Source organism: Mya arenaria, chromosome 10 (genome assembly GCF_026914265.1).
Source record: "Mya arenaria isolate MELC-2E11 chromosome 10, ASM2691426v1".
In the NCBI taxonomy this organism is placed as follows: domain Eukaryota; kingdom Metazoa; phylum Mollusca; class Bivalvia; order Myida; family Myidae; genus Mya; species Mya arenaria.
This window is the reverse complement of record NC_069131.1, coordinates 23,347,440-23,360,041: the sequence shown is the minus strand read 5'-3', so window position 1 is coordinate 23,360,041 and position 12,602 is coordinate 23,347,440. Positions and strand designations below refer to the sequence as shown.

The 12,602-nt window shown below is 33.9% G+C and overlaps 1 protein-coding gene across 1 annotated transcript; it reads right to left on the bottom strand.

The window, feature by feature from the left end:
- Window positions 1-418: 418 nt before the first annotated feature.
- On the bottom strand, window positions 419-3,210 carry LOC128204473 (uncharacterized). Its single transcript, XM_052905887.1, has 2 exons — window positions 3,017-3,210; window positions 419-917 (listed from the first exon to the last, which is right to left on the bottom strand). The coding sequence occupies exons 1-2, from the start codon at window positions 3,208-3,210 to the stop codon at window positions 419-421; spliced, it is 693 nt and encodes a 230-aa protein (XP_052761847.1).
- Between the last annotated feature and the right edge of the window lie 9,392 nt (window positions 3,211-12,602).

Genomic DNA, 12,602 nt, shown 5'->3' with positions numbered 1-12,602 from the left:
GACACATTGAAACCATTGAGGCATATAAAATGGGCTTGGATAAGAAGATATTATAAATCTTTCCTGGGCCTGTATTTAATATCAATCTGAAAATTCACTTAATTTTAAGATATTAGAATCCAATTGTGTTCTTGGCCTTTACAAGTACTTTGCCAAAAGACTAAATGGAATTACAGAGGTATATCTAAGGACAAGGACATGATATATTACCTACTTCTCCATGGGGATGTATTTGATAACAACCTTAGATTTGTAATATTTTAAGATAAGATTCAAAGTGTTTAATTGGAATGTTAATGTAACTGGCTAATAGACTGAAAGTAATCATTGAGGCATATCTTAGGATAATGATGCGAATAATATTGAATAGTGCACCTAAGCCACCAGAACGAGCAGATATCATAATTACCAGTTCGTGTTAGTTAAACTGGAATTTTTCATTAACTTGCACAGAGCTATTAGCAGGTTTTTTGTTGTTGTCGCTGACCGTGTGTGAATTTGGCGGTTCCATACTTGTAGCCATATTTGACATAGGCCTTGTTTTCCTAAATACCGCGAGGTAAACGATCAAATTTAGAACACCGCCAAGGTTGGTAAAAATTCCAAGGATAATTTTAAGACCTTCCGGTATATCGGTTATATCATCTGCAAACATTAACCAAACGCCACTCAGAGCAATGCTGGACCATTGGACGAAGAAGGCCACCACAAACATAGACATATTGCGGGCAGCCCTTATATGACTACCAGCTGTTGAAGCAATATTGCCTAGTCTTTGTTTCATAGCCCTCACGTCAATACGGATCTTGATGAATGTCAAAATGTAGAGCAGAACGTTGACGACCATGATTGCTGTGATGGGGATCGTAATTAGTACCAAACTTGCAACCTTGCCATTTACAGCGTCGAAAAAGCATCTGAAAAATATAATATGAATATACTGTTATGTAAACATGTAGAGCAGAACGTTGATGACCATGATTGCTGTAATGGGGATCGTAATTAGTACCAAACTTGCAACCCTGCCATTTATGGTGTCGAAAAAGCAACTGAAAAATAGAGTATCAACATACTGTTATGTAAACATGAAGACTAATGCAATGTTTTAAATATTAGAGAACACTTTCATTTGATAACAGTTTGATATAATCTTTACAATATTTCATTATTTAAAAGGATAAAAACTTGTTTAAAATCAGTTTTGGAAAGCGTCGCGTGAAAACAATGTTTCATTAACTGTATATCCTGAGTTATTATTGTCAAGGCAATTGGCTGTTTTCTTCTTGTATTATGTTTTGTACATACTTGTTAACAAGTATTAAGGATTATACATAATTGTTGACTTACTGTTTTCTAACATCGAAATAATCTGTTCTTGGCTGTGATATTCTATTCACATGTTGGAGATATCAAAACTATATTTCTCCCTTTTAATATTACAAAAAACGACAACAACAACACATCACACTTTAAATCTGCCTGTTTTGTCTTATGTGTGTTAACAAGAGCGCTGTATAGAACAATAACCTTATGTGTCCTTCCAGGCAAGATACTATTGAAGAGGTGTACCCAAAAGAAGAAAAAGAAGAAATATTACACACCACTGAGTATCATGTGACATTATAAGGCCAGTCAGAAAAAGAAATTGACCAGTTTTCATGAGCGGCCAAACTTTAATTTGTTTGAATAGGCCAAGACAAATGAGTATGCCGTTTCTAGAGCACATATGTTTTAAGAAAAAAAAATAGTTGAAGAATTGCCTAATTTATGTAATGTACTCATAAACATATTTTAAATATACTTTACATTGAAACAAAGAAATGATATGGGATGTTAGAAAGAGATTGCGGCGGTAAGTAAATATTAGTTGTTTGATCTTTCATCTATGTGAGTCGCTACAGTTTACTTGTGACATATTGTGGCTAATAAGCTCATTTAAAAAGGTTCATTGATAAAATCATGATTTACAATTTATTTTAGACAGGCCACATTGATTAGTTTTATTGATATGTTTATAGTCAGATACAAACGCATGATTTCAGAAATATATAAAACTTGACCGTTCATCAAAAGTTATCGTTAAAATACAAAATGTATACAACGAAATGATAAAGAACAATAAAAAATACCGAAGCAGAAAATGAATCCTTTTGTTGTACCCTTGAATTTAAAAGCAACACATTCAACCTTGTCGTTTTAAACAGCACGGGACTACAAATATTGCTACTTTATTTTGACCTTAGTGTCATTGAATGCAAATAATAATAAATTGTGAATAATATAAGTTATTATCGTAATTAATATTGGAACATGATATTCGATGTATTTATTAGACCCACCGTTTCAAAACCTATCCGTCTTGGGACGATATTCCGCTCTCAAGTGAACAAACGCTAGTAATTGTAAATAGGTATACAAAACTTGCATAATATGTTTACCAAAAAATTTGCAAAAGCCAAGCAAAATACATTTTCTTTGCCGTATACGAAGTTTTTGTGATATTTACATTATATTTGATTCTTTAAATTGAAGAACAAGATCCAAAACTTCCTTGTTTTAGTGAATTATTCACCCTTGCTACGCTCGATTAAATACATCATAGATACGTCCACTCGTTGTCTATCATATACATTAATTACATAATCAAACGATGACGATAATAGTAAAAACAAACTTTAAGATGCGGTCATGATGTATGTTATCACGGTGAAAACACAGTGTTTGTCGTGACTTGAATCGACGTGATCAGGCTCATATATTTGATTATGCACTTATTTTTAAATTTTGGGGCGAAACGGCTAAACCCCGTGTTCTTTATATCCTTGTGTTCACTATGCCAAAACTGTTGCCTAAATATTCACCAAAGGCATTATATATGTTTAATGTTTGTTGTCTTCTAGCGTTGCGTTTCTTATGGGGTACTTATTTGGCATTTAAGCAAGATCTTGGTTAGGTAAGCTACTGGATGTATTCGTGTTGTTGTTATTGTTTTATTAAAATTAATAACACGACTTACGCAATTTCTATCGGTCCAAACTGATCAAGTATGGCAGCAATCAACGCGCCGATGAAGGGAACACCAAATGACCACAGAAGTATACCGCTATCAAACTTGCCAAAAGAGTAGTTTGTGCCGAAGAACATCGTGGTGAAGATATTTATTGCTACAACGTTGACCATCAGAATTTGAGCAAGCATGAATTCAGTCATGATGAATCCAAAAAATGAACAAAGTTCCTTTGGACTGGTGTGAGTTTTGGTGATCAGAATAGGCAGATGGTTCATCAAAAGCGATATGTTTAAGAAAAAATCGCAAATTGACAAGTAAACTGCAAGTCGTTCGCCTTTCGTCCATCCGGTATAAAACTCTCCAGCCAGGTGACTCCAAAACGAAGAAGTTATCGTGGACAATGCGCATATGAGACTCACTGTTAAACAAACAATAGAAGTAACATGAACATAGTAGAACATGCCGTTGTCCAGTCCGTACAAAGGAATATCATATCCGTCTTTAAACAGTACCATAGCTGTTTGCGTTGTGTTGTTCGATGCCATTGTCTCTTAATATTAAAAAGGCTTGTGATAAGCTCCACAACTGTTCGTATGTTGATGTGACTGATACGATATATCTTACTTGTTAAAACTAATAGCAATAATTTTATCTGAACTCCCGATTATATACACTTCATTGACGCAAACTATTTAGCTCATCTGAACATCAAGCCCGACAGGAGCAAGAATTGTTGACTTGAAAGACCATGCAATACGCTTGAAAATCTGTTTGTTCGATTGTGGTTACGGCTTTTAAAAAGGCTTTAATGTTGTAACTTTTTTATGTTTATCAGTTGTTTCGAACTTATGTGTATCGTATTCAGTATGTAACGGTTTCAAATAGAAGTCTTTATGTTTTAGAATGCACGTTTTTTGGACTCATTTCCACAGGAAGCTATTAGCATGAACCTCAATTACTTATATTTGGACAACGTTCCTAAGATTATGACCTATTTTGTCCAAGTCAACATTTCTTCCGAAACTTGACTAAAATATTTATACCATGAACTTCATAAACGGCAACAAGTTAACCGCAACAAGATGGCCTTCAGCAAATTCTTCGGGTTTATCAATAATCCAGAGATGTATGGAGGCTATTCGTTGCCAAAAGTCCAGACGTGTATGTGTGTATTTTAGGTTTGTATCATTGATGATTTACCAATTTACATTTTACAACCGCCAACTCATCGGTTGTATGTTTACATATTATACTGCACATTTTCATTTTTCATTGTATCGATTGGAGTTTTATTCAACAGACGATTCAGTCGTGTTTATAAAGTTGTGTATGTTAAACACACGTCATTCTGTGAAAGTCACATGCCGAGTTTTACATTTAGGTGTGTAGAAGACAGATTTCAGTTCGTAGTTATACAAAGTACATTGTATGCTGGTGACTTTTCATTCGCAGTTGAACATGTTTACGAGATTAATTTAATTTTATTTATAGATAGCTCCGCCTTAACCATGTCTTAACTCCGCCTTAACCATGGCTTAACTCCTCCTTACGTCTTTCGGAAATGTCCGCTATCACTCGGCTCTATTTAAACCAATTATGGATACTTTGGACCGTGGACATTGCGAACCTTATTATGGACATTACGAATTATCTATATTATGACACTATGGACTATGATTTGGAAACAGGAAGGATTATAAATTATTTCATGTCGATTAAATAATATATGATATTACAACATGTTTTTGTCTATATAATAGTATTTAATATGCACATATGACATGAAATGAGAAGTATGCAAAATGATACTTGACTCAAACACAACAAAATGGAAGTCATTAGCATTAAATTATAGTTCAAAAATGAAAAGTCCCATTGTCTTATTTTTCTTTTAAATCTGCACTCTCACAGATTGACCGTGTTGACAACTATTTTTATTTTTTGTGTTGGAATTAGACAATTTTTGCGTAAATGTCAGTGGTATAAGACTGCTTACAAAAGATCAGATACAGTTTTTCAGTTTTACGTTCGCAAATTGATGTTTTATGGCTAAAAGTGATACTATAGTAACGTTTTAAGAAAAATGAATAATGTCGGCTTTTTCAAAACAATTTAGATCTGTTTTATTGTGAATAATCTTATTATTTGTATAGAAAGCATTGCTGCCAAAATCAGCCGAGTCTGGGCCAAAAAAAAGGTTGTCAAATCTGTCAATCTGTGAGAGTGCAGCTTTAAATTACTAAAAACACTATTAGAGGACACTTTCTTGCCTTTTTGCAATGTTTAAGATTGCAAGTAATATTAGATAATTTAAAATTTACGAAGAAAAAAATCTAAATTTTCATTAAGTTGAAATTATTCACTAAGATGCCCCAGAGGTTTCTTACCTGGTAGCTGGAACTTTATGGATAAAATACACTAAGATTATAACTTCATATAACTCGTACATTATACTGTATTGAATATTATTTTATAGGTAATTAATAAAATATTTTAATGATGAAGTCAATTTATTGCTAATAAACAATTATTACTTGCTGCTACCTTTTATACCCACACTCAACAGTCAGGGCTTTTTTTCACATTTAGGTGAAGCGGACCTAGCCCTTTTGGATGGGAAAAATCGGGCGTTTGTTTTTCTAATCTAAGACTCACGATATCTATTTTTTCATGTTCTTGAAATCCCCCACTTGATTGTTATGGTTCACAGTGGCAGATCCCGTAATTCATAACTGTGGGACACAAGTGGGTTCGAGGGCTGTTCTTCCATCCACATGGATATTTTGTTTCAATGATGTTTTGAAATTACACGTTTACACCATACATGCTTATTAAGATAGTAAATGTATAACATCAGACAAAACTAGGTAGATATCATTATGATGTCCATCAAAAGTTTCGTGGGTTTGCTGGAGCAGGTTTTGAACAGGGACTTGCATTAGAGGGGCGTTACTTAGGGGCACAACTTTTTGGACATGATCCCTCGAGTTGGCATGACAATAATATGTTTAAAATGTGGGAAGTGGGGTTTAGGGGTACTCCCCCTAGAATATTTTAAATATTTTTAGTCTGAATTGGTGCATTATGGTGTAATTAAGTACTTTTTTTCTGAGAAATATTGACAAAAAAAAATAACCTTTAAGTTTACTTTCGGGCAACTTGGGGGGACACAGGCCTTACAGCTCCCCCCCCCCCCCCCACACACACTGAACGACCCGCCCATGGTCCACTTGTAAATAAAATAAATGAACAATTTTTGCTTGCTTGGGTATATAAGTAAAAGAAAACTGACAGTCTGTGGCAGTATAAATCTGGGTCCGTGAGCCCAGCTCAGATACACCCAACTGCAATTGACTAAATAATATGGTGATTTATAACCCATTTAGGAACATTGATCGTCAAAATAAAATAAAAGATGAACTTAATTTTTGTTTTTATTGTGAAATAAAGAGAGAGTACTCGGACTTACAACCGGGAATTTACAGGAGGTAGGCGAAGATGTTATCTCCCTTGCTTGATTCAACGGAAATAAACGACAGAAAATCTGATTCGTTAGCTCCGCCCATTCACCTTCGTTTCATTCGGTCAAATTTACCATATAAGGTATAGGTGAAATCGTCTATCCTTGTAATTCTGAACTTGTCAATTGACTTTTGTAAACCTGGACTTGTTGGACTGCAAATGTTCATTTTACGAATGTGAGTGTCGACTGTAGGATTGCAGTTTTACATATGCATGATTCGGCTTTCTAAATTACATCATCATATTGTTAAAGGCAAGTTATATGATCTATGTTTTAGTGAGTTTATACAGGGTCGATCTGACAAATATACATTTTGACTACTATAATGACAAATAAGAAATCAATACGGAAAAACTGACGAATAGAAACAACAAATAGCACGTCTACATTGACAAATGTAAGAGATATTTAGTACGATTAAGAAGCACATTGTGGGAATTATACGTTTGGACTTTTGGAAACGAATAACCTCCATAGAGATGGGCCTTATTTTCTTTGAAAGAGGCATGATGCCAAAACACGACCATCTTTTTAAGTTTTTACTCCCGATTAAATGCGTAAATAGTTGTATTGTACTATACATTGTTGTTTATAGCCTTTCATGAAAATAAAATATCAATTAGTCAATCAGGTTTGACTCAAGATTGGTAATGGACAAAAAATGGAGCTTACAATTCAAATGTATTGCTTTGTCTGCAAACCTAATAAGTTTTTTTTCACATCCTGCTCAGTTTCATGTTTCTTCAAATGATACCCATATCCTGAAAACCTGATCCACTCTTATTTCTGCTGCACACACCATTGAAACTTAACGTCGCAACCAAACACGAGAATGCTACAGTAACATATTTCTTTCGACTCTGACAGATCGACATGGTTTCTCAACTTGAACTTGATTCCAAACATTGTAACAATACTAATGACCTAATTGCTGTTATAATTCCAAGTTTAATATGCACTTTGTTGTTTGTGGAGTTTTGTGCTGTTGTTCCATGTTTCTGATATTTTGTTTTTTTGTGTTTTATATCTTTGGCGTTTAGCCTGTGCCATTAAACGGGGTCCATGTTTATTGGCTACTCTGCTAGATTTTGTAATTTTCATACAATGTACATTTTTTAATAACAGGATCAAGATGAGCGCATTATTTTGCTCTACTAAAAAGGGAGTGGTTTTGCCATTTGAAGGGTTTTGTCTGTGTTTAAGCAATTTTCACGATAATCACGATTAATCATTTTTTATTTAAAAAAAAACAAGTTTAAAAAAAGTCATTTGGCAAATGAAAAATATATGAATCCTACTTAAACTTCAGATTTTCGATATATTGGTGCGTGGTATGTTACTGTCTTGCCTCCATGGAAATAGGTAAGCAGCTTAAGTCCACAATAGTCCTCTTAAGCAATCAATTAATAAAGGAGGAACACGCTGTTCTGTTGGTTCAATTACCGGACAGAATGGCGTGTGGTCAGATATTGTATAATAATTGAATTCTGGGGTTTCAGAAATTTCACATGAGTAGCATAAGAGACAGGCAACATATTTCACGCGTAAACAGTAGCGATTTTTTTAATAATTTCAAAATCTTAAGATATTTGAAAAGTCTTTAGAGAAAATGTTCTTTATTTGTTCGAGCGCAAACAATCACTACGTATTGTCTTACCCTATTACATTAGGGTAATTTAAATAAATAGACCAAAAATTTTTCGTCCTAAATTGCAATACTGATTAACTGATGCACACACACACGCACGCACACACGCACGCACGCGCGCGCACGCACACACACACACGCTCGCACTCACTCACGCACGCATGTACACACTCACGCACGCACGCACATACACACACATATATATATAGCACTTGAGAATCAGTGACATATTACCCCCTGGTTGAATTGTTGCTAAGCTTTGTGTTCCTGACCGCCAGTGTCCAGTTGTTAAGGTGTATACTAGGTTCTCTTTAAGACCAGTTATGGCGACTGCTGATGCGTCCAGTTTGTTCTACTCAAATTTCTTTGGTATTATTCATCGTAATCATTAAAATTCGCCCCTATTTTTTCTTGTTTGAAATGCACAAATTTCCGTGAACTTTTTCCATGTATTAAACGAAAATTAAAAGAAGTAAAATATTGTGCTTTCAATAAAAAATGATTTTACAATATTGAGTGCCATATATAAGAGGAAGTATAACCAGTAATAGTGTACATATAAAATCACAAAATGCACTTTATCAAAAATCTAATCATTGTCTCCAATCATTTCTGACCAATTATTAAGGTGTGGTCGCATTGCACACAGCATGGTGTATATATGGCACATTCCTGTAAATTACAACATCACCTTAGACTTATTTCACAAGACAGACCTCTCTGACGCTAAACTTGTGTTTAAAAACTAATTAAGCAATTATCATACAAAAAAAATATTTCATTACTATCTCACTTGTTACTTTATTAAATATGTTACGTTACGATCTGAAATGGCATCAAACCCAGACACCAACCGTATAAAACCGTCAATTTATCAGCGTCAATCAATGCTTTGGCAGTTGCGGCTCACACTACATGTTGTTGCCTATCGTAAATAGAGGCAGGATATCTCAGCTCTAACCTACAAGTGATTGTTTTTGAATTAAAATAACTGCATGTACCTTTTTAATTTATTAAATAAGTGCAACAAGTCGCAAAATTGACAAACTACTAACAAGGTTTTCTTACTTATATATTTCTATTTTTTCTGTTTTTTCTGATGTCATGTTATATAGTATATGTGTACGTACGGACTATTCTTAAAGCATGTAAGACAGCAGTTGACCAGCTTGTTCGACCTACTTTATCTCTTTAAAACCCATATGAGTAAGAATATTTCGAAATGTGTTTTTGAATTTACGAAATACTCACGGAACCATGCTTAGAATGGTCGTCAGTCGTGTGTCTGTGTATTTGAAGATGACATTTTCTCTCAGATTCTGAATTATACTAAGCACATTTAAAAAAGAGTCTATATTTACAACAAACCGAATAAAATTAGTTCAGATGGCTTAGCATGTTATAGTAGTGTTATAATAGTACAGACAACGTGTTTTCTGTGCACAGAACTTGCCAATTCAATATTACACGGTCACCCGATATATGGAATTTAGCCATGGCATTACTATTGTTTTCATGAGATACTTCTATGATATCAGCTAGTTTCATTCTTTTTCACAACACATGTTCACAAGAAACACATTTTGAAGCTGTGGTGAAAGTCACATGTTCACAAGATTATTTTATGTATTGACTTATATTTTTTTTTTAAATCGGCGCATTTAAGTCTTTGCCTTCTAATACAATGTTGCCTGTAATCGAATGTGATCGAGATATTATCGTAATAAATGTTTTATTTCAATAAATGATTCAGACTATCAATAAATGAAGGTGTGTGAATGTAAAAATGTTAAATGTGCCATTTTGGTTTAGTCAAGGGCCATAACTCTTTACCAACATGTCGGATTTGACCCAAAATCTACTTGACAGTGAGCTTATGGACATTCACATTGATTTCAAATATTATAAGGATTGGTGAAGATGCTAACGTGAAGACAATATTCAATATAGTGGGTTTTTTACATCCAACATTATATAACATTGTGGTAGGTTCAATTCAATATTTGCACATACAAACATTATGAGATTAACAGTAAATAACAAAGTACATTTGTGCTAAGTTTTGTCATAATTTAACTTAAAAGTATTATCTTTTGTTAACCATTTGGCTAGCAAATAATGGGTTAACGTTGGGAACGCCGCACAGTTATCTGTAACGTTTATATTCCTTGAGCACAATGTGTTTTAGGATGATTTATTGCGGCCTGTCCGTCGTTGTCATCATTTTTTTTTCAGTCACTATTTTCAGCTGATGCTAGATATCGTTGTCAATAAACATTGCCTTAACATTACTAGATCATAGTATATCTATGAAAATAAACATTACGTGGATATATACAACATAAATTTAATTAATCTTGACAAAAATTAACAATATTATAATAATGCTTTATCTATTTCTATTATCAAAATACCAACGGTCATAACGCAAATATATCATGGTTACCAATTTCTTGACAATTGTCAATCTCGTTTTGGCTTACAAATGTGAAACATTTAAACTATGGCCATAAAAATACTATATCATGACCAATAAGTAATTTAAAACATTTCATTGTCGTAACTTTTCTTTGTCAAAGGTTAGAGATATATCCATAGTAAACCAGTTTACGGTCATATATACATATTCAAAGCAGGGATGTGGGTGTATACTTTCATTATCGAAATATTCGTAATTGATATGGCTGTTTGCATCAGTGATGTAATACTTCTATATCATGGCCTCTTTTTAATCATGTTTAAATATCTTCCGGCAATGGGGGCCAATACACAAATGTGAATCCCTATGTTTCAAACCAGTTTATAATGTGATCAAATCAACCCTTGGCCATGTTTTTGGCAAGTTTAAGACATCGAAAATAACGATTAAAACATTGTTCAGATGCAGTTTGGAACCGTTTATTTCCGCAGGGGATACATTACGTAATTCCTTTGACCATGCATTCTTAATATATGTTTTATGGTCTTGCCCACAGTTCCACTATTGCCATGGCAACACATGCATTTGTTTCATACAACCAATAACAGTTTAAGGTATTAGCCATGTAATAAAACTCGGGAAACATCGGGTAACATCGACATATATCGCCACTCGCCGTAACAGATCGCGACGAACATCGGGCGTATTCGGCCTGTACCGGATGTTGCTATTTTTAGAAACAGAAGGTATTTCCCCGCTATTCATAGGTCATTAATGGAATTTCTACATTGCAGTATTTGGAAATTCTGTGGTGCATTTCTCATGAATACACGTTTAAAATAAATAAACACTTAATGTGCACGCTGGCAGTTGATAACGATACATCTAACAACTTGAGTCATTACAGTAAAACATGGATTATAAGTGATTTATACGAGTAAGAGAAGATTTTCTGTCGAAAAAACGAACTGTCAACAATCAGCATGGAACTGGGATATTCAGATATTCGTACCAAAGGGCTATGAATGTAAGTATCCTTGAGCAGTTTTGTACGTTGATGTTTGTTTTTTAATTTATCTTTGGAATTCTTAAATCATTTTTGTTAGCTAAATGTTTAGACAGCGTGTTCATATTTTTACATGTACTGTACTCATGTACATGTTACTTATTGTATATGTACTTATGTATATGCTACATATTTTATATGTACTTACATACATTATTTATTTATATGATATGAGTATGTAATCTTTAATTTAATTGTTATATCTTAGAAAAATATTAGACTTAAAATTGTGTTTAAAAATGATGTGTTTTGGTACGTGACCTATTTCTAACATACCATAATGCATATTTTCAAAATTAACTTGTGAGAAAAAGTAGTACATGGTTTGGGGCTTGAAGCCACAACTGCTTGGACACTAGCGACATTCATTTGCTTGGTGTAGGTCTCATTAAAACCCCAGACTGTTGTGAATGATTATCAACCATACGCACAAAAACTACATATTTGTACCTACCAACCCTTACTCTTGGCTGAAACGGATATTAGTGCAGAATGTATAATACTTGTGCATTTGTATTTTATGGTGGTAGTTTCTGTTGGTTGATAATCAGAAGTCTAATTTCTTTCAGGCAGGAAAATGACTGAATATTACTAAGTCACCAACACTGGGTTATGAAGAATTCCAGCCTGCAGAATTGACAGCCATGTCTATCCACAAGGCAGTCGCATCTGATAGAGATGATGTGAGTATTTCATATAAAACATATATGACTTGGTTTTTGTTTTTATAAACCCACTGTATTCAATAATCAAGTGGTGGTGGTGGTGGTTGTGGTGGTGGTGGTGGTAGTGATGATGATGATGATGATGGTGGTGGTGGTGGTGGTGATGATGATGATGATGATGATGATGATGATGATGATGATGATGATGATGATGATGATGAATTTTATTGATAAATTTAATAATTTTCTTTATATATACATGTATGTATCA